The sequence below is a fragment of the Orussus abietinus genome, unplaced genomic scaffold, assembly GCF_000612105.2.
Source record: "Orussus abietinus isolate OABI.00-Male unplaced genomic scaffold, Oabi_2.0 scaffold11, whole genome shotgun sequence".
NCBI lineage: Eukaryota > Metazoa > Arthropoda > Insecta > Hymenoptera > Orussidae > Orussus > Orussus abietinus.
Genome location: NW_019396016.1, coordinates 144,278 through 167,077, shown reverse-complemented (window position 1 = coordinate 167,077; position 22,800 = coordinate 144,278). Strand labels below are relative to the sequence as shown.

General features: G+C 48.7%; 1 protein-coding gene across 1 annotated transcript; it reads right to left on the bottom strand.

Annotated features, from left to right (window-relative positions):
• Nucleotides 1-197: 197 nt before the first annotated feature.
• On the bottom strand, nt 198-22,700 carry LOC105704114 (elongation of very long chain fatty acids protein AAEL008004). Its single transcript, XM_012433063.2, has 5 exons — nt 22,171-22,700; nt 9,812-10,156; nt 6,822-6,959; nt 6,462-6,704; nt 198-3,466 (listed from the first exon to the last, which is right to left on the bottom strand). The coding sequence occupies exons 2-5, from the start codon at nt 10,148-10,150 to the stop codon at nt 3,284-3,286; spliced, it is 903 nt and encodes a 300-aa protein (XP_012288486.1). The 5' UTR covers nt 10,151-10,156; nt 22,171-22,700; the 3' UTR covers nt 198-3,283.
• Nucleotides 22,701-22,800: the final 100 nt, after the last annotated feature.

Sequence of the window (22,800 nt, the reverse complement as noted above, 5' to 3'; positions counted from 1 at the left end):
ATCATAGCACGTCTTTATTATAAAAATACATTTGTTTCCTTGCGCTGAGAAATTGGACCTGCGAAACAAATAAATACTTAGTCTCGATTACTCCACTCCATATAATTACATTAAGTAGAAAGATTGTACCTATCCACTCTCAGTTTAACGCCACCCGATTCCGTCAATTAAAAAGTATGGTACAGAGAACAACATGAGACGTTTAATATTATGTATTTACACATAAAATATTACACACTGTATTAAGATTTGTAATATCATCTAAAGCGTTTAATACCATGCACGTTGTTGAAAACAGGAGATTGTCAATTGCAAAGGACTATTATACACAGCTGTAACCTTCCCATTTAACATGGCAACGAGCTTATCAGTTATTACAACTTATCCTATTTCTTCATCATGAGGAAATCGCTAATCGCTCTGCCGCGCCATAATCCGGGCGGCAATACAAACGGGTATACATATCTCTATATATAATTCAGTAGAAAAACGAGTGTCTGTGACAGTACCATTGGTAGAGAAATAATTTAATAATAATATATATCAATGATTACAACGTCTAAAATTAAGCGTAAACCTTAGGTACTAACGACGAAGCGCAGATGCTCCGGAACAAGGACGAGCACATTTGTAATTCGAGAAATATCCACCCAAGAAGGACGAATCCTGATACAGTTTTCACCAACGATCCGACCCCATGACCCTACATGATCACCTAGGGTAATCCACACAGTCATTGGCACCGGTAATTGGCCAGCTAGTAATTGGCACTTAGAGCTACATCGGACAAGAAAAGCCGGACAAATTGCGATCTCAGGTATCCCGCAAAGCGCAAAATTCCATAAACATGACACCGTTAAAATACTTTAATAACTTATCTCCAAACAGGGTGCACCGCATCACTAGAAACTTCAGCAATTAATTACGTAGGCCCTAAGGAAGAGCGCGATGCTCATGAAATTTCATTTTTTATACAAGAAAATTTGAAGATATCCATAAAGAAATTTTTTATAAATTCAAATTTCATGGCCGGAGGGACCTTCCTTGTATCCTTCCCATTCACGTTGTAAAGTTTGAAACGATTCGGCACGTCCAGTTCGGAGAAAAGTTTCGTGGACTCTTGGATAGACCCCTCGGATGTCACTTTCGCACCCCTTTAATCCGCTCTTTTCTCCTTTGCAGGGACTCAACGAGTGGCCGGCTAATTGCGACAACTGGCTCCTAAAGTCCGCACCACTTGGGATCTACATGCGCGCAAATGCGCTCGCACCTGTTCGAGATGAGCGTCACTGTTCACCCGTACGTGGACCCCCCTCGAGGAAAATCGATCGGGTAGTCGGACCACGGTTCGTCGCGAGCTGCACGCGCCCCGCGAGCAGCGGCCGTGGGGATTGGGATTAATTTTAAATAGTAGTAAAGTAGTTATTAAATCCCGCAGAGAGTTAGCCGGTGCCGAGACGTCGGGCGGAACGTCATGTGACTCCGAGCACGCGGCTGCTCCTCGACGAGGGCCGACCCGCGAGTTCCGAGACGTCGACCGGACGAGATGACCCTGGAGGAACGTACCCCGGTGAGGGCTTCCGAATGAGAGGAGCTGGTCATTAAACTGGCCGATATCCAGGGAAGGTCCCCGGCTATCGATTGCCCCAACCGACAGGCTGGACACCGCAGTGCGTGCACCCTGAAGAGCAGGGTGGAGGCTCCTACGTTCGCGCCCGGAACCCGAGCACCGACAATTAGGTAAGAGAGAGAGAGAGAGTGGAAGAGAGTAATCGCATCGGAGAGCCACCACGATATCCGTGATCTCGATGAGAAGGACTGGGTAGATGCCGAAGAGTCACCAATCAGCTCGACCGCTCGCATATAGGATAAGGATGTTTCCGGGATGCATTGCACCGATTGCCTCGTGGCTGACTACTTGACAGGCTGACAGGTAGTTAGGTAGATAGCCTAATGGTCCATTGACGGTATGAGTAGTTGGCAGATCGTTCAACATTGAGCTGTAGTCTTTCCTGGCGAGCGGGGAAGACTGCACGTCGCTCCGGTTGAGCTGGATAGTCAATGCCAGTCAGTGAGTGATGTCTTGGTTGTGGTCGTTCAACTTCCTCGGGGGTGTTGGGGAAGAGTAGCGAAAGGATTGTCATTAGTGCCGAAACCGTGGAAAATTGGAGATTTGTCAGTGTCTGGTGTTAGATAGGGACCTCTTCACTCGTGAAATTGACACGGGACGGGGTTCTTTATGCGAGGTGAAGCATGAATTAAAAGTCCCGAGGGTACGGTTGGCAGCTGGTGCAATGCATCCCGGAAGACCTCTTCGGGGAGTTTTAACACGAGTTGGTGGTCGAGGAGGTCCGATTCCCGTGATTTTCTTATGGGAGATGACTCGGCGAGGCTTGGGTCAAGCAGCGACTTCCACCGTAGTTGGGTTTAGGGTATGTTTAAGCCGTTTGTGTATGTATACCTATGTACAGTGGGTTTGCACGGTACTGTTTAAAGCGAGACCGACTTCGTGGTCTCAGACCTGAGACGTACCTCGGAGTGTACGGGTAGGGATTGCGATAGGATGTGGCTAAGTTCTCTTCCGAGCGGAAGGTATCTGTACGAGTGGAGGATCCCTTGTCGAAGGGACCCGTAGGATCTTCAGGGGACTCTTCAACATCTCGCAGAAGAGCTCGCAGAACCCGACGACGAGTCTTCGGAAACCTCTAGAGCACATGCAAATCCCTCTCGAGTTACTCCTCGACCTGGAGGAGGGCACGTCGTGGGCGCCGCAGCTTCCTCCGGAACAATGGAAGGGATCTTTTTACAAGGTCTGCGTCCCGAGTTGGCATGTAGAGGCACCTTGTCCAGGTCTCGCGTCCCGTCTGCTTCGCCCACTAAGAAGTAACTGTACAAGACGATTTCCAGGCTGCGACCATCCGGGAGAGACCAGGCAGGGCAGCGAGTTCCTGAAGAGGATGTCGAAGAGCGAGGGGTGGTACCCTCCGCCAGTGGAGACACTTCGTCCCCTGGACAGGATGGGAGACCCTCAGCACCATGACTAAGTCCCTGATGAAGAGGCGGGCAACCTCCTGGACGCGGCGGAAGAGTTCGGACAGGGAGACGGATTCCTAACGTGGTAGGCGCTACGTCGTGGAGGACGACTTCTCGACGCGGTAGAAGTGCCTGGGTGTGTCCTCGACGTAGAAGCGACTCCACTTCAGGCTGCGATTCCCAGGAAACGTGGGAACCTGCGACCTAGCGGGGTCTCCTTCGAGCTTTTCCTGGCCGGCCCTTCGCGCGTTTATTCCCCTTTCAGCTCCTTAGGGCGCGCCTTGGCCTTCTGGTAGGCTCGCCGGTAGAAGTCGGAGAACAGGACGAAGAAGATAGTCGCGTGCAGGAGCAGAAGACCCGCCACCAGCTTGGGGTAACCGCAGTCGAAGACCAGCGCCTGGGCACTGTGCACGAACACCAGGAAGAACTGCACCTGCGCAGAGGGAAATGCATATTCCGATTAGCGTAACGATCATTATGGAATCTCAGCGGAGATCCACCACCGCAGCATATCCCAACGAGCGATTAGGGTAACCGCAAAAATATCAATCTGCCGTCCCGCGGATTCGCTAAATTAATCCCAAATGACGTAATGCCGGCAACAGCGGTCGCCGCGATTTACGTAGAGTGCATGACGAACCTGCTGCAAGATGGCGGTACCATGTCGGCGCTTAATCGAAACTGCTCGATAAACCCGTTGAAATGGAACGGAGTCGAGTGGAAAATTGAGGCGATGGCGATTAGCGCCAACTCAGCGATCCGCTCGCTCGCAAATTGACCAATGCGAGGAATGATCGATGTAATCCTGATAATGTGACCACGTGACGAGGTCTGTTTACGGTTGCAACATTTCGTGGAAACGCGGGTTTGGGGGCTGATTTCGCAGTTTAGGTCGTGCGGTACACCCGATGGGTCTGGGAGCTGGTGGAGGTCGGATGGGACGGGTCGGGCCTTTCCATCGCGGCCTTTCGTTGGGGTCCTACTTCGGGTCTCTGGCAACCGATCCTGGGATTGCTGGGAGCGATAAATAACTCGGGAATAGGTTAAACCTACGGAGGTGAGGCCCGCGTCGCTCGGCACGCGGCCGGTCTGCGGCCCGGCATATCGGAATGCCAAATTGTTGCGCCACACACTCGTAGCCACGGCCGAGTCCGGCAAAGCAAGCCAGAATTGCCCAACGTACTTTTCACTTTCTCTCGTCTCTCCCACCGCCGCGACGCACCGGCTTGAAATTTCGCGCGGCCGCTCCGCTCGCGGCCCAGAATCCGCGGGGTCCCTGCGCGGCCGAGGACTCTTCGGATAGGTAGCTTTGTTCTTATCAGAGCGAGGCCCGATAGGGGACCGATTAAGGTCTGGGAGTCTGGCCAGGATGGTGATGGGATGCAAGACGAGAGTCGGCATACGATGGGTGGTCCATGTGGGATGATGACAGGGATCCTGGGAACCAAATTGGTCTTGATTTCAAGAAAGGATTTCCGCTCGCGGCCCAGAATCCGCGGGGTCCCTGCGCGGCCGAGGACTCTTCGGATAGGTGGCTTAGTTCTTATCAGAGCGAGGCCCGATAGGGGACCGATTAAGGTCTGGGAGTCTGGCCAGGATGGTGATGGGATGCAAGACGAGAGTCGGCATACGATGGGTGGTCCATGTGGGATGATGACAGGGATCCTGGGAACCAAATTGGTCTTGATTTCAAGAAAGGATTTCCGCTCGCGGCCCAGAATCCGCGGGGTCCCTGCGCGGCCGAGGACTCTTCGGATAGGTGGCTTAGTTCTTATCAGAGCGAGGCCCGATAGGGGACCGATTAAGGTCTGGGAGTCTGGCCAGGATGGTGATGGGATGCAAGACGAGAGTCGGCATACGATGGGTGGTCCATGTGGGATGATGACAGGGATCCTGGGAACCAAATTGGTCTTGATTTCAAGAAAGGATTTCCGCTCGCGGCCCAGAATCCGCGGGGTCCCTGCGCGGCCGAGGACTCTTCGGATAGGTGGCTTAGTTCTTATCAGAGCGAGGCCCGATAGGGGACCGATTAAGGTCTGGGAGTCTGGCCAGGATGGTGATGGGATGCAAGACGAGAGTCGGCATACGATGGGTGGTCCATGTGGGATGATGACAGGGATCCTGGGAACCAAAGTGGTCTTGATTTCAAGAAAGGAGTTGGTTACTGATGACATGACGAACGATGTGATGTAGATTTGGGTAGGTCAGGTCAGAGAGCATCTGACGGAGTCTTGATCTTGATGGGATGCGAGATGAGCGGCAGCAAGCGGATGGATGGTCCACGTGGGATGATGAAGGACCTGCTGAAAACTAAATCTTTTCTGATTCCAGGTTGAAAGAAAGTGAACGCCTTTAATGCGTGCCTGATAAGATTTCAGTCTCGCCTGCTGCGCCTGATAAGCTTCGATTATGCTCGCCATGATTGACGGTGATCTATCGCGATCGGCCCGAGGATATTTGCGCAGATCTTGAAGTTAAGCTCGCGTTGGATTACAAGATGAAAGTGTTACGTTGAGACGACTGCGATTGGTTGTGCCCGATAACGAGAAATCAGGTTCAATTGTCAGCGAGAGTAAGGAAGGGTTGCAGATTGAATTGCAAGTTGAAGGAAGCTGGCAGCTGATGCCGCATGCAAAATCTTGCTGGGCGAGAATCCTAATCGAACCTGACCGTGGTCTATCGGTGGTCATGTAAGTACGAGTGCAAGGAGGACTCTGTGCCTGATGACAACTGACAATGTCCAATTAGACCATGCCTAATTAGAATTCGCCTAATCAAACGACTCTTGATCAAGCTGCACTTAATCATCCTGCTCTCAACTGGACCACGCCTGATCAGGCTGATCACAACCCGCAAGATCTAGATCGAAGATCCTGCCATGTTACAAACGAGCGCCTCAGGCTGCCGCTAATTACGGCAATTATGTCTAAATCTTCGAGAATGGTCTTAACATCGAGCTTGCGTTTGATTATCCGATTCCAGGTGTAATCAGCCTGATGGCGACCACCGCGAGGACGCGCGCAATGACAATCCTGATAGCTCTTACCCTCTCGCGCATGCGTACACGCGATTTCCCTTTCTCGCCCCAACGTTTGCGCAACGAGACAGGGATTGGGTCGGATCGGGTTATTATTCGCTCTCGAAATCGGCCGACAGGTGAATTAGGAAATTACAGCCAACACGTGCCGCAATGCACCTCGTTCCCTGTCCCCCGTTTCCCCTCTAGAACCGTGGAGGATGGCTTTAGTGATGAGCAAAATCGGTCTTGGGGTCATAGGCTTGGGGCAGAAAGTGGCACTATTTGCAAGAGTTAGAGCAAGACCTGGACTTTTTGCAATACCTAGAGCAAGACCTGGACTTGATACTTGCAAGACCAGGCCTGGGAGACCAAGACCGATTTTCCTTATCATCATCTTGTGATGGTTTACCAGTTGGACCGTCGTCAAGTGTTTCTTCCACCACAAGTACTTCTGGTACTCCGGCCCCATGGCGGACAGCATGTAGTACGCGTACATGACGACGTGCACCGCGTTGTTGATTAAATTCCCCAGGGTGCCATGGCCTCCTGCGATGAACTTTACGCAGATCCAGGTTTCCAGGGGCGTCAAAGAGTGGTGGTACAGGTGAAGGAAAGTCACCTGGCTGTCCTTCTTGCGGAGGATGAAGAATATCTGTGGAGAACGGAGAGTATCATGAGGAGCCCTTCAAGGATCGATCTCGACGACTGGTCCAGGTCTTGGTGGACTCTGCCAGGTCAAGATGAGCCATTTTGCATCCGTTCTACTAACCGTGTCGGCGAACTCCGTGAACTTGCTGATGAAGTACCACCAGCAGAGGTTCGCCATCCTCAGGGCAGACGGCTTATGGGAGTAGTCCACAGGTTGGCATTTGTAGCTGTAGTCCACCAGCCAGCCGGACATCAGGTGCTGAAAGAAACCCAGTCATGTACTAAAAATAAACCATTTATACATCTAACCAGCACCAATTTAAGAAATCCCTTAATCCAACTGCTGGAGAGTTAGATTATATATAGAAAAATTCAGAACACGAAATCGTTTCTTTTTGTACGTAGATGCGAAACTCGGGATCTACCGAGCCGATTTTTATCGGTTTCTTACGGATAATTTGTCGAATAAAAATGTCAATTAAGTTAGAGAACAATACAAAAAATCTATTTATGATAAGAGGATGACGATCCTGGTGAAGCAAGTCGATGGAAAAACCGCCACGCGGGTTTTTATCTCTCATGGGAAACTGGGAGGGAAAGCTGGAACATCCATAAAGTATAAATCTAAATTCATTTCCGAAACTAACAAGGTAAACGATTCGCGTAAGAAGTCCATAGGTTGGCACTTGTAGTCAGTATCAGGTGGCGAAAGCAAACCGATGTACCGAAATCCGTACCGATAAGAACGGCACAATCATTGGTAAATCCACAAAGGAAACCGAGTCTTTCTCGAATCCAGCTGTTCCATTGTTGCTGTTATCCTGGGTGGCCAGGAACCCAGTCCTGGAAGTCGAGAAAGGAGATACGGTAGCGCGGTGTCGCTCATGACCAGAGGCTCGACCGGATTGGCCAATGCCCGATTTTCCTTGCACTTCTTTCCTAGGTACCGTGACTCGTTTCATTTAGTTCCTAAAGGCCCACTAACGACCAGTCAAAGATATGGTCAAAAGGTGAAAGCTATCCGAGGCGCGGCGCGCGCTGAATATGCGCGTAACCGCGCGTGCAAGTAAGCGCAACTGCGCACTCGCTGGTCCAGCTGATCTCTCCGAGGCCACGAGGAGATGTCAACTCGTGGAGGCTCTTTTGGACATTTCGAGCGGTTTCCGACGGGCTTGCTCGCCTCTATGGCCGAGTTAATGCCCGACCTTGATTATGGAAAGTGCCGACGAGGGGATTGCCTGGGCTCGAAGAAAAGGATCGTTGCACAAACATTCGAAAACCGGATGCTTCGCCTTAACGAATCCCGGCAGATGTACAAATCGAGGTTGGGCAACTGCCTCGGCTTCGACGTCCACCTGTGGATACGTCGAGACGCTAAATTGCCGCGCTGGGATCTCGATTCGCAACCTCAGGATCTGACGAAAGGAAGATCAGATGGGGAGACGTCATCGGCCACGTGCGTCGCCTGCATCTTGGCATCCTGATAGTGCGGCGCTCCTAGACTTTGTTGGATTAATAAGGATTATTTTGATTTTTATGGGCTCCGGTAGATCCGTTCTCTGGATGGGGAACTGAAAAGAGGACGATCAGTCGAAAGGGAAAATGCACGGAAGACGTTGTTAGCCATTTCCATCCTGTGCATCCTGGCTCTCTGATAAGGCACGTGCGTCGTTTGCATCTTTGCATCCTGATAGTGCGGCGCTTCTAGACTTTGTTGGATTAATTAGGATTATTTTGATTTTTATGGGCTGTGGTAGATATGTTCTCTGGATGGGGAACTGAAAAGAGGACGATCAGTCGAAAGGGAAAATGCACGGAAGACGTTGTTAGCCATTTCCATCCTGTGCCTCCTGGCGCTCTGATCAGCCACGCTCTTCGGCTTCGACGAATTAGTTATAATAACACGATTTCATTTCGATCGGTTCCGTTCGACCTGATTGTGAAATCTCATCGCGTGCGCGGATTAACGCCGCAGCGCTGCGAACTTACGCCTGACCGGTATATGGTCTGATTTAGCATACCAGGTAACCGGTGACTGATGTCAACGTCTTCACCCCCTGTATGTCGTCTAAATCAGCTGAGAAGTGTCCAAATAAAATGAGAAAAAACGAGACTCGGTTATGTCACGCTACCGTAATGTATGGAAATTGTGTAATAAGAGGTGCATCGCGTTTGACGTCCTATTTAGCAAAGCGGTTCCCACTCTCATCAGAGTGGACGAGAAATTCTAATCACGAGCCAGAATGTGCACTTATCTACCGGCCAGATTTTTTTCTCTAAACGCCCACTGTAGATCTAATTGTACCGACTTGTTCAGCGAGAGTGAATCGCGGTTCTCCAAAAATACATTATGCCTGCGATCGGGCCGAGCAATTTTGTCGCTTTCTCGTTCCCACCAGACAGCTCGTGTCGAGAGTGCAAGAGGACGTTGGCCAATGGACGTCCGACTTTAAACTATGCACAACGTTGCGATGATTAACGGATGTGCTGATGCCTTTCTAGCGAATAGAGATCGCCTCGACGAGGCACCGGTTTCGCGATTTCTGGAGGGACTTCGCGCGGAAAGAAAACGATTTAGAAAAAAAAAAAAGAAACGAAAAAAGAGGAGAAGGAAACCGGGGAATCGGGAGCGCGAGAACCTGCCGTCGAGAGTGGAGAACTTTGTCCGATGGCTGTCAGATGATCGATACTCGACCGGAAATGTCAATGCCTTATGAGAGACCAAGATCGCGATTTGTAGATGTGCTCCAAGTAGGAGAAAACGACAGAAAGGGAAATAAAACGAGGAAAGGAAAACGGAGAACCCCGGAATCTTGCGGGCAGCGATCAATCGCCCGGGAGTCGACTGTCCGGTGGAACCGGTACGTATTCAAATCAGGATTTCGCAAGTCGATTCCTAGACAGACGGGGTGGATATCCCAGGAAAACGCCCGCTACGTCAGTGGGTCAAGGTGGCTCCATGCAAAATTCCCTGGCGCTTTATCTGTATTTCCGATGTCAGGATAAAAGGAGAAGAGGCGGAGAAGAACGCGGCAGGATCGTCATCAGGACGATCGGACGATCTCTTGTCTAAGGATGAATGATTATATTTTTGGGATTTTCCTCGCTTACCTCGTAGAGCATTCCCAGAGAGAAGACCACCTGGAAGGCATTGTAAGCCACCAGGGCGTTCCTCAGCTTAAAGGGTTTCCTGTTGGCCATGAGTCTGGGTCCTAGGAGGGTGACGCAGTACAGGTACGCCAGGACGATGATCACTGTCGGGATCGGCGAGTCCATCAGAGGCCAATTATTGACTCTGGGGTCCGAAACCGTCGTCAGGATCTCCGTGTACTGGTCTAGGGCCATCCTGACCAAATTTTCGGCACCGACGAAGGTCCTGTTCGAGTCCTGGATCTCGATCCTTGGCTCCGGTTCTCGCTCCGCCACCAACTCCGCCGCTGCCGACGCCATTTTCTCCTGGAATTTCACCGGCATTATTAATTACCTCCTAATAACAAAGGCGGATTATTAATTATCTAGGGAAAACAATGGAGGGTCATTAATCATCGACGGAAAACAGAAAATCCTTTCCCGGTGTATGGACTTTCCGCGGCGTCGGATGCAAATAGTAGGAACAAAAAACTGGGGAAAAAGGACGAGTGTAAGTGGCTGCGAAGAGCAGGGCTTAGCATCTACGCAATTGTCTTGATCTCTTGGCTTAATCGCTCAACTGCATCTTTATTCAGGCATATTAATATGCCCGACGTGCTTATTGAAAGATATCCCGGCTGATTAAGGCGTCTTATAATTTATTCCCGCAAAAAATTTAATTCCTAGGAAGATGATGCGACGGGGGGGATGAAGTTATTGCCGTGCTAGCTCGATTAGGCTAATGTTTTAATGACGCCTGGGTTACGTAGTCGACAATATGGTAATTATCTGACTTTGTTATTCTTCGCCGTGAGGCGGTGGCTTTTGATTTTCATCTTTATATCGTATCGTATATGCTATCATTGCACCTTTTAACTATTTTAGAAGGGAAATATTTTAAACATTATTTGGATTTTGACTCGCTTCCTGGATGCGTTTGAGGGATTTTTCCATACTCTAGCGAGAATCTGGTTTTTAGAAGCTGGAGAGAGTCTTCGACCTCCTATGGTGAGACGAATCTGTCGCGTGATGCTGTTCAGAAGTCGACCCACGTGTATAGTGGATTCCTTTGTAAACAGCTGATGTCGGCTGATTACTTTACTGCCTTTAGTATCCGGGGTCATACTTTCTCAGTTTCAAGCATCAAGGTCCAAAGTGCCTCCGAGATGTCTGCTGGTTGCTAAATGGTGATTGGCCCCCATCGTTGCTCCAGGGTGTACCTCGCAACGAGATTTTCACCTCGATCGTGTAGAGAACAAAAGGGGACTTGCGTGTTCATATTAACATATCCTAATTAAATTGCCAAATGTTTCTTTCCGGGCGGGAAGATGACTGCTGATCTTCTTATCAAAGGCCTATCAGCGGCTCTTTAGATCGCCTATCCGACCGCGACTCTCCGAGAAAGTCCGAGGATTGTAAAAAAAAGAAAAAGAGGGAGAGGAAGGAACAGGGAAAATTTTCTTCACCCCAACCGAGGCTAATCGCGGGATTACGCGCACTTTGGAAGACGGAAGTGGAACATCTCGCCAAACGGGCCGATGGCTTCGTGGAGGTGTCCGTGTAACGACAAAACGATCGCCCGTTGGAAACTACGCGGATGTCATTATCATAAAGGCGTCGCGGGAGATTCTCGCGATCGTCGGCGCCTCTCTGTGATAAATCAACGCCGGGTACGTCGGCGATGACGACGATGACGGGGACCTTTTCAGGAAGAACTTTCGGACTTTCCACGGATTTGCGGCTCAATTGAATCGGGAACGCGGCCAATCGTTTGCCGATCTATTCGAATGCTGTCCAGCTTCCGGGGTCCGTCTGTTGCGTACCCGATGAATAGGATCTCGACATCAAATGAATTTTTATCACCACATGGTGAATTCTAAAAATTTTGTTTCTGGGTCTATCCTGCCTTCTGCGAAGAGCATCTCGATATTAAATGACGAATATTTTTACTATCAAGTAGCAAAACTTTAATATTAAATTCCAGGGGCTTATTAGTTGCGCGTCCAACGAAGATACCGAATTTCTTACTATCAAATAGCCAAATTAAATATCCGTTTTGCTTTGGAGGGTTTATATTCCAGAATGCGTTGTTGGAGACCAGGATTGAATGTGGCTTACCTAGTGAGGGAAAAATTCTAGGATCTCGCTTTCATCTGCGGAACAATTAAGGATTAAAACGGTTTATCAAGTGAGGAGGAAACCTCGGATTTTCGCTCATTATTCAAGGAACAATTTTCAGTACTTGATGAATTCTCCTCTTTGCTCCTCTCGGGAATATTAATCTTCCAGGTATACCGCGACCGCAAATTACAACCTGATGCTCTCTTTATCACCGGTCCCGCCATCGCCTATTCATTAGGGTTGAATTACGTCCACGACCTCGAGTTATTACTCGATCAGGATTTAGAGATCAGCCTTCAACCGATTGATTTATTACAATAATCCATAAACGGATCTTAGAAACAATGTATGACAGTTCTTAGAATCCTACAAATCGCCACGATGCACTTCTGCGTGTACTTCCGGGCATTGGGGGTCACTTTTTTTTTTTCACCCCGCGTGATGCAAACCGATAGCATCATCCTGCACTTCCAGGGAAACCGATGAAAATTAATAAATTACGCTCACGCATAATTGGCATTGTTTAATGGGACACTTCCTGCGTCCCTTGTACAATGACGGGAGATTACAAGAAAGAAGGAAAAACAGCGTTTAGTCATTCAACATGCGATCGTCAGAAGACCCGATTTTATTGGGCCGTTCGCGGAAAAATTTGCAAAGATTCGAAAATTAATTTTTTCTCCCGAAATTAATCACGCATTAAATAATACTGCATTCTTAGACACTGTTGATTACTAGATTTGTTCCCTCCTGGCAGATTAACTCAAACGTGAATTTATTTTTAAAGAAAGTTTATTCGAAACAAAATGTGCCCGCGAATTAAGGGGCTTTTTTTTTCTACTTCTGAAACATTATTATGAAAATGGTTGGTTAAAGAAAAAATTAACTTAGGGTCTTCTCTCTTCGGCAAGGATGTTTTTGACAGGCGGAAGGAAATTAGACGGTCTTTCGGGTGATTAAGGTAAATGTGTACTTAAGGTGAGGTGCCCACGCGGTTCTCGAGAAGCCCGCTAGGAATTCTCTTTAAGACCAGCAGAACATGAAGAGAGTTTCTCGATTTCACGAGGTGAGCACTCGTGCCGGAAACTCGGATAGATACTGTAATGACGAGACGTGATAATTGCGGAGGCGCGGAATATTTATTACGGAAAGTACCGCGTTAAGTGTTCCGTCTAAAGAGCGAGATCCGTTCCCAGTGAATAGAGGGAAACATTGAACTTGAAAAGAGTTCTCGATTAAGCACTGTCGCACCATATCTGATTACAGTCGGAACGATAATGAGGCACCCTATGATCGATAAAAAATCGCTCATGATATGGGATGAATTAGTCATGGATGTCCAGCGCTCTTTTAAGTATATGTATGTACAGAAAATCCCGTAGGAATTGTCATTTCGCATTTCCATCCGGAAATTAGCCAAGTAGGTTAAGGACTCGAGTTCGCTGCGGAAAAACGAAATTCTGCCAGAGCTGACGGTCGTAATATTTTAGCGGGCGAAAATATTCCCTTCTCGTTCGGGCACCTCTTCAAGGTGCCGTAAAACGCGGCACGTAAGACGGTGTAAACGACTTTGAAGAGCCCGCCATTATCCCGGTTTCGCTGGATAGATCGTAAAGACTCTCGTGAGTGTTTCGACTCAATCGAAAGTGGAGATGGTAAAACATTCCCCGTTAAATCGAGCCCCGAATTAATCTCTTCATTTCGTGAAGAAGTACCTGGTGTCTTCCATAATTCTCCAGGTCCCTCCGAACCTCTCTATTGCGAAAGAAGATCGAAAAAAAAATGTCCCCTTTAATCGAGGCCCGAATTAATCTCTTAATTTAGTGAAGAAGCACCTCACGGCATCCACATATCTCCTTGACTTTTCACGCTTTTCCTCGCGAGAGAGGGCGAAAAGAATTGCCCCTCAACGCGAGTCGGGAATTATTTTTTCAATTTCTCGAAGAAGTAGTTTGCGGCGTCCACGTTTCTGCCCGCCTTTCCCCGCGAGTGCGTAATTGCAAATGACTCGCGGAGAAAAGGCTCGACGAAAAAGAAAGGAAAAAAAGAAGAAGGAAAAATAAGTACGGATTCGGCGAAAAGATTTTCTCCTCTTTTGGAAAACCGCTGTTTATAAGTCGTCGTAAAAGCGTAGCCGGGTATGAGGAAGTGACATTTAGCCTCGAAAGCCCACCTCGACGTCCGGTCGTTAATCTTGTTTCACTCGTGCTCCCCTCAGATTGCATCTCTCAAGACAGATCTCGGAAAAGTGCGTCCTCGACCTTGCCGATCCGGCATTTCTCGACGATCCATCGACTATTTCTGTTTCCTCGGCTCAGTTTCTATTTTACTCCACTTGCTTACTCGTAGCCGGTTTCGAACACGGAGGCGCGAAAGAGCGCGCCCCTCCGCCATCTTGGAATCGTCGCGCGGCGCGAGAAATCCATCTCCTCGTTGATGCGACTTATTTAACGTTTATCTTAATTAGGACGAGACGATCGCTTATACGCAGCCAAACGTAGACAATTAAAAGCGACGTTAAGACCGACTACGTGCGAGATGAGCGAGTGAAAGTGGTCGAGCTCTCGACGATCGCCTCACTAAGGAGGCCACCAAGTCCCGTTCGGACGATCGTGAAATTTAATCAAGTCCTCCACGAGAGGAGCCTATAGTGTCTACAATATTGTCGGCGTATCTGGTACAACGGAAACATAACAATAAACACTCTCGGTAAACGAGAGTTTCATATAACTAACTCGCGGAGTAGGTTGCCATCGACGAAAAAGATTTCACTGCGATTTCATTTAAGATTAATTATTATTTCACATATACCACTTACAAAGTCGACATATTGGTAGTAATACAATTATGCAGTCCCACTTTTAACACTAGAATTATCTCACCGGACAAATCTATTAAAATCATATCATTCGAATCGACTTTCTGAGTTTTTGGTGAACTCATTGTGGAGATTGATTCCGGAAATTTACTGGAATTAATTGCTGGGTACCGAAGGCACTTACCAGGCACTCGTATTTATGGGGAATGGTTTGGAAAATTGGCGTGAAGTACGGGTTAATAATTTCCAGGTGCGCAGGTACGCGGAAGGTCGGCATCGCGGAGGTTTTTCGGAGAGGAGTTTAAGAAGGTATTCAGGTTAAGCAGCGGCGTCGTAAATGGGTCGAAGAAGCTCGAGAGACATCTTCGAAAGCCAGGTGCCATTACGCGCCTCGGGGTCTGAGAGTGGTTGCTTTCACTTAAAATCCAAGTTCAGCTTGGAGGCGGAAGCGACGAATAGGAATGCGGAAAAAATGAAGAAAAATAAAAAGGTGAAAAATACCCATACACTCCTGCGGTATGGTTACTGGGGTAATAACCGAGGTCGACGCCCCAGTTATCACCTTCGGCGTGAATTATCGCTCAACGAAAATAATTGTTTTTTTTTTTCATTCAAGTCACTAATTCCTTCGAAAATCCAGGCGGTCTCGTCTCGTCCACGAGCCAGGCAGCTCCGATAAAAAAGATGAAATAAAAGGAATGAAGATAAAAATTCCACCACTCCCACGGCGTCATCTCCATCGCCATGGCAACGGACGCGGATGTCGCGCATAATCGTCCTGGAGATTAGAAACTTTCCTCGAGGATCGGGCCCGAATCGACGAAAGTAGCGACGAAAAAGGCCCCAGGCCTCGGATTAAATTCCCCATGGATGCCGGGATATCGAGGTGGAGTGCAAGGCCATGAGTGCCGGTCCACGGTGCAGATGGCAGACGAACGGTACCAGCTACACGGAGAAAGTTCCCGGTCGCGCCTATCGCCTCGCAGGAGAGAAATAGGGGGAGAAAGAGGAGAATCTCTCTCGGATCTGGTTGGTCTGCTGAATCGAGGACTCCCGAGGCTCTAGGATGTTGTACAGCATCGCCGGCGAGGTGTAGCTGTGTCCGTAGCGGAACGGCCATTCGCGTGTATGTCCTCATGGATGGGCATACACGTGAGCACGTGAGCGATGGCGTGGTTGGTCCACGCATAGGTGCGTGCCTATATTTATACGGACACTTATGCGTGCACCTATGCGTGTACATACGTCAGTATGGCCGCTCGCACGCTCGCAGTTAGTGGGTAAGTAGGCCGCCTAGCTGCTTACTAATCGGACCCACTACTGTGCTCAAGGGGGCCCATGGGTCCCACGTAGAGTCTAGGCCTCCGTTTCTCGCGGCGAAATGCCACGGGCCCCGGATACTTTTTGCTTTTCTCGCTTTTTACTTTCGGATTCTTCCGGGGGACCCGATCGAACGGTATCCGCTGTACGGCGCCGTTAACCTGGAGAGTCCTCGTTTCCTGGGAGAGCTCCGACCGTGTCGCCGATGGCCCCGAGCTCGTAACACCTTTCCTGTCGACCTATCGATTTTGGTCCCCGATGTCGAATGCTCCCCTCCCGGGAACGACCATCCGGGTTGGTCTTGGTCTGACGTTCTTTCTTTCAATCGATGGGGTATTCGATCAGAAAATCATTGATCTTAACGCTTTTATCATGTAGAAATCACCTGGAAATCGGTGGAAATCATCGAAAGACTGAGACGATTTTAAGGCCAAACGTCACTTGCTGTCGAATCACACTGATTTCTTTTTTTAAATTCATTTATGGGGATCGTTTTCCTATGACTGTCATTTAAATGGCTCGCAACTATTGCAGGAAGTCGATCCCCTTTCACGTGTACGTGCACTTTGATGAGTAAAGGGGTCTTAATTTCTTGATAGCAGGAATTTAATGTACCAAATATCCGGTTTCCGGTGACTAACATTGTTGCAGACGAGTGTGGATTGTCGCTGATGAGAGAACACGGTAAAGACGCCCAGCTAAGCTGTATATACCCTCCGTCTGAAACATCTTACGAACCGGTAGTGACAGAGACTTTCACCAATATTTCATAGCGGCGAATGGGGATGAAATAAACCATAGAGATAACGGTTGGCTGGTCTGATAATTTGTTATCGAATATTTTCTAGAGGATGGTCTAGGGCTGCCTTAATATTGGCAAAACCCCTTAACTACTGCGCGTCGCGCAAGTAGTAAAGGTCGCTGACTTAGTCAGCCATGTTGCACCTATCGTGGAAAAACTTTGGCAGCTCGCATTGGGCGTTATTAAAAATTGAAGAAAAAAAAAAAATGCAAAGTGACTCCATTATAATCGACCTTTCGCAATGAACCTCGACATTAGGAGACGTTTTTACAATATTTTCGCGTCTGCTTTCAGTGCTCGATCAACGTTCAGGAGTACGCGTCCTGTTTCTGGTCCGACGTACGAAATATGAATTTTATCACGAAATGAGCACTCTTCATTCGCTGTTATCTCAAGTGCATGTATCATTGGCAGTGCCGTTTTCTAGATCTCGCCTTTTCCACCGGTCAGATGACGTTTCACAGCTGTGACGGGTCCAGAGAAATTCTCTTGCCATCTTGCTCCACAAAGATAGCGTCTCTATTAAAGAGTGGCCGACAGCCGGAGAAAGACATGGCTATCTGGCTCGTTTCACTGGAAACTTCGTTTGGAAAGCACAGTGGGCATAGATACTCGAATTCCAGACCGAATGCGATTTAAACTCCTGGGTAACCCACTTACCAGAGAAGTGTGACCACGTTTCGGAACTCTCCGCGACAAGACGAATCGATCTCGGCGATCCATTGAGATCTGAATACCGAGAGTGGGGGGGAAAAAACGGAGAAACATGTCGGAGAGGACATTTCACTCGCCTTCGAAACACGGATGCGACAAAAAACGTCGCCGAGGCACGAGCAACAAGAATCTCCGAGGATTTCGCTGCTAAATCAGCGGCGAAATTCCTCCGCTAAAGAGAAGGCGGTTCATTTCTCCTGGCACGTGGAAAAAATTCTGCTAATTAGGCGGTCCTTTTATTGGATTTTTAATATTCTTTTTTTTTTTTAATTTCTTTTAAGTGGAACAGTCAATGATCGCTCGACCTGGAGAAAAATTCAGCCGTAGCGAGTCTCGTTTTATCGCGTTTACCTTAAATCGTAGCGATTTTTAATTTATGCTAATTAAATATCAGATGAGCTCTTCTGTAGCGTCCACGCGTCAGTTAAATCTGTGTTAATCGGTTTACCTGGATTTAGTGAATTTATCGCAAGATTTATTTACGTGTTCGCGGTAAATCGTACATTAAACCGTAGCGAGTTTTAATGTAAGCAAATTAAAAATCGAATCAAGTCATTCTGTAATGTCCGGGCGTCAGTTAAATTAATGTAGATCGGTTTGCATGAAGTTATGGAATTCATTGCAACTATTTATCACCACGTGTGCAGCCGTTGTTGCCGGTAGTGAATTTCCTCCACATTTTCTGCGCGCTGCAGGAAGATAAACTGACCGCTTCCGTGGAAGGAAGGACAAGGACTCGAGCGTCTCGACGCCGACTACAAGGACGGAAAAGTAGAGAGTCGGGTCGACGTGCCAGGATCGACCTCGACTCTGGGCGAGGTCGAGCCTTTTCTCGAGACGGGCTATTGGCCGAGATCGGGACATCCTTTTTCTCCTTTCGGACGCGATCGACTCGGCTTGAAAGTCTCTCCTTGGATATGACGAATGTCCAGGAAGCGGAAAGTGACTCCTTACGAATGTGGGCGCTCCTTTCCTTTAAAATCCACCCCCCCACCACGTATATGGAAATCCCCTTATCAACTTCCTAATTTACAAAAGTCACAAGTAAAACCGTAAATTTGATATTAATCACTTAATTAAATCCGTACCAATCAGGACTTTCGTCTTATTAACGATCCCTAATCTGTATTTATATATAGATTAAGACCCACCCTCGGGGATAATTCCGCGTGAACATTTTATGGAAATAAATAATTTTAATGACGATAAAATATTGGTAAACCGAAATTGGAGCTCGTAGGAAGATGCTTTGAAGTTTGGTTCATAAAATTCCAGACCTGCTGGCATTTCAAGGTTGACTAGACCTTCTGTGGGCGAAACTTGCCGATGATATGACCATCGTCACGTACAACCTTCTGGGTGTTGTTCACTCGAAGTGACTGTCCAGTTGTGGGAAATTGGAAGCTTCGTCTCAAGGGACCATTCCGCGACTGAGATGTAATCTTGGGTTTCGGTACAGGGCTGAGGTCGCCAAGGAATGGTCAACGAATCCCGTTTACGCCTCCTGCGAGGAAGGTCGAGCGAGGTCTCAGAAATGATACGACTTTCGGTTTCTTTGGACATCCGGATCTTCTGGTTGGTGGAAGTGACGTCTTAATGGTCAGTGCTGCTCGAATAACCCTTACAACTGTTTATTGAGACATTAATGCGCATCTTTAATTACGGAACTTTCCACGAGACTCCAATCTCGTCACTTTCCATCGCAATTGGACGGTCCGTTTCCTCGAGAAATCGTTAATGATTAATTAATACCAAGCAAAGCCGATGGACTCGTGTTCTCCTTAACCCTCAATATACGCCATCAAGAAATCCATATTCCATAGCAACAAAAATTATTAAGAAGTGACGTTATACGGAAATAAATAGTTTGATGCTGAATTTGTAGTACCAATAAAGGGTTAACACCCAATAAATGAGTAATACTTGGGAACTGCGTACTAACCTCTCTTACACGAGTCCCCGTAATAATTCATATTTTTCATTGTTATGTGCGATGTTATCTTTGGTTAACAATCGAATCAATGACTTTTCTGCTTTCTCGGAAACTTCGCAAGACAGGACATCCGCCGAATTTGTGGGCGAACGGAAATCCGGCCATTTTGAATGTACTTGTGTGCCGACCTGAATGGGTAAATCGTAAAGAGGTTTATCAAAGATAAACTGCGAGATGGGCGACGGCATCCTCGTTTGTTCTCGAGGAAGGGTGCGCCGATCGAAGGCGAGAGCGATCCTTCAAAGTGTCAATCTTGACACTCGGACTCGCCTTTGTCGGCTAACGAATGACAATTGACACTTGCTCCGTACATCGGGAAACGCCAGGCGACACGATAAACGAGAGCTGGCCGATTCTCGCCGAAAGTGGTTGACCTCGAAAAATCGACGGAGAAAATCGAAGTGTACCACTTAAGGGGCTCGGAGATTCCCTTTCGATCCCTGGGCATCGATTGGCGCCGATCGGCATCGATCCTGGGAACGAGGCCCCCCCCTCTCTCCCTCCCCCTTCTCCTTCTTTCCCACGTTTGGCCTTTTTCGCCGGAGAAACCAAAGCGTCGAATATCGACTGCCAATTCGTCCCTGGGATCGGGTAAACTGGTTTCGGCGAAACGCGTCGATAGTCGCCATTTTGGTTTCTGAAAGCCATACCGGGCCGACATTCCGACTAGCCTTAACGTTTTTTTCTTCATTACCTGAAAGAGGGGAACGCTCCGTACTTCCTACAAGATCAGTTTCTGAAGCTTCGAGTTCCCACTTTAACGGCTTTGTTTTTTTTTTTTAGAAAAAATCTTACCGTTCTAGGAGGAAGTCTTTGTCTTAAGGTCTTACGTAAGGGTCGTTCTATATATACATATAAAAATTTGAGGGGTTCCGGGAGGAAGTCTTTGCCACAAATTTATTCTATCTCAAGGTTCATCTGTCTCAGCAGACTCAAGTATAAAAATGGCGGTCGGTTCATACTTCGCTCCCAAGACTTCCCACGATTCAATTTTCTGGAATTTCAAATTCCTCCTTCAGCAATTTTTTTTTTCACCCAGATAAAACTTGAAAATTTTGATATTCCGGGAGGAAGTCTTTGTCTGGAATTTATTCTATCTTAAGGTTCGTTATTCTCAGCCGTTCCTCTCATGGAAAATGGCGATCGGTTCTTGCTCCTCCGAAATAAAGAACAGGATTTCGCTGGAGAGTCGCGACTTTCTTCAAGAGGTCCAGCGGTGGATCCGGTTGGGGAACTCGACCATTTAATATCCCTGACTCATGTCTTCGTAAAATTATATTTCGGGAATTATCCCCAGTGGAGCTCGATGGGATTTCTCATCTCGGATGCACTCATACCAGAAGTATGATAAATCGCTGCACTCCGGACATCGGGTCCCGTTAAAGTCGACCCGGTGGACCAAATTGCGGTAGTCAGGGGTCCGATAACGCACGTAAAGTTTGGATAACCTCGAAAAAGGAGGAGTTTCCATATCCACATCGAAGTTTACCTGGATAGACTTGGGGAGATCATATCGACACATCCGATCATGTAAAAGTCGACCGGATGGTTCACGTAATTGCGCATGGGGAGACCAGGTGATGGTTTCTGGAGCGATTTACGTGATGGTCCCCACGTCCACTCGAGATGGTCCGCTCTTCAAGGTCTGCACTGCAGGTCATTGAGAAACGGACCGAAGTGGAAACGGTCCAGCGACCTTGTGCTGAATATTCCCGCCGGGTTTCGGTGGAGGGTTGTGTAACGAAGCGCGTTTCACGTGCGCGGCGATAAACGTTGGGTTACGTTAAGGCAGGTAGGTGACCATGCAAGGCTGCGCGGTGAGTGTACTTTCAACCCCGGTCGGCGCACCTTGAGCGTACGCGCTTTACCCCAGAAAATTTCAGATTGCGGCCGCTAGAAGCGAGAAAAATCGAGGAATTACCGATCGGAAGGTTGCTAGTGCATCAAGGAATGGCGCTCTGGTCCCGTGGTCTCGATCGAGACTTGCGATACGCGATAAGAAAGCCGATACGTGTGGAATATTTTCCCTGGGTTTCGGTAGCAAGTTGGGTAAGCGCGTTTCACGTGCGCAATAGTAAACGTTTTGTTACGTTAAGGGAGCTAGACGACCGTGCACGACGCGACAAGTGCACCTTAAGCCGCGGCCGAGAGTAGCTCGAGCTTTCTCGACATTCCCCACGAGATTCCAGATTGCGGCCGTTAGGCGCGACAAAAATGGGCGAGCGAGTGATCGGAAGTTTCGTCGTGCAACAGGGAATGTTGCTCTGGTCTTGTCTGATCGAAACATTGCTCTAAATCAGCAACAGTGACTAAGAAAGTCGACCGGCGTCGCGAGGGTATCCGAAATGTAGTCGTCTAACTGTTCACCCCGAAAATTCGGGACGATTTCCTCCGAGGAAGAGACGAACCACTCGGCGAAAAGGCAAAGGAAAAGCTGCGGAGAGTCGGAAAGTGCAATCCACAAGTACCACGTGCAAAGAGAAACCAAGCAACGACGAAACTCGCGATTATGTAGATCGAGGGATCCCGCCGACCTGGTCGGGCCCCGCAGTTTCACCGAAGATGTAGCTTACCTTTTGCAGCCAACCCGTCCGCCGCTCAACTGCACTGGCACTTCACTCGGCAGCAGTTGGCGAGGACCCCGAAAGTCGAAGACCGGTCCCTTCCCGGCGAACTTCCCCCGAACTTCCGAACTTCTCTTCACCGGTCACCGAGTCCGCGTCTGCGCACTGCACGCAGGGTCCTTCAGTTCCTCCGGAATATCCGACTATCGAAAAGGATCAACTGTCACGAGTGCTCGTCAAACTTCGGATCTTCGGTCTCGAGATGCAGAACTCCACGTCCAATACCCAACCCTCCACCCTGGACTGCGAAACCTGGGCCTCTTCAAGGTATCCTATCGAAGGGTGGACTGGGAGGCGAGGTGGACGACGACCCGATCTGCGAGCGATTGATCGATGGACCGATCGGTGAGGCTGCCGGTGCGGTCGGCGGTGAGGTCGGCGGTGCGGTCGGCGGTACTCTCGGAGGTCTGCTCGACGGGGGATGCGACCGGTCGCACATCGGTCCACCGAGCGATGCTGCGGGAATAGTCCGCGGCGCCGCGTGCTCGCGGCTTAAGTATTGCCTATCCAAGTGGGGTCCGCCGCCGGGCCCAGAGTGGGAGTCCCCGGGTGAGTCGGGCCCACCTCGATCGGCAGATC

Bases quoted from the DNA above. Each gene is read 5' to 3' on its own strand.
- LOC105704114 (XM_012433063.2), bottom strand. From the start codon at position 10,150: ATGGCGTCGGCAGCGGCGGAGTTGGTGGCGGAGCGAGAACCGGAGCCA. The intron at 6,705-6,821 runs GTTAGTAGAACG...CGTTCTCCACAG, and splicing joins TCACGGAGTTCGCCGACACG to ATATTCTTCATCCTCCGCAA. The intron at 3,467-6,461 runs GTAAACCATCAC...CCCTCTGCGCAG, and splicing joins ACTTGACGACGGTCCAACTG to GTGCAGTTCTTCCTGGTGTT.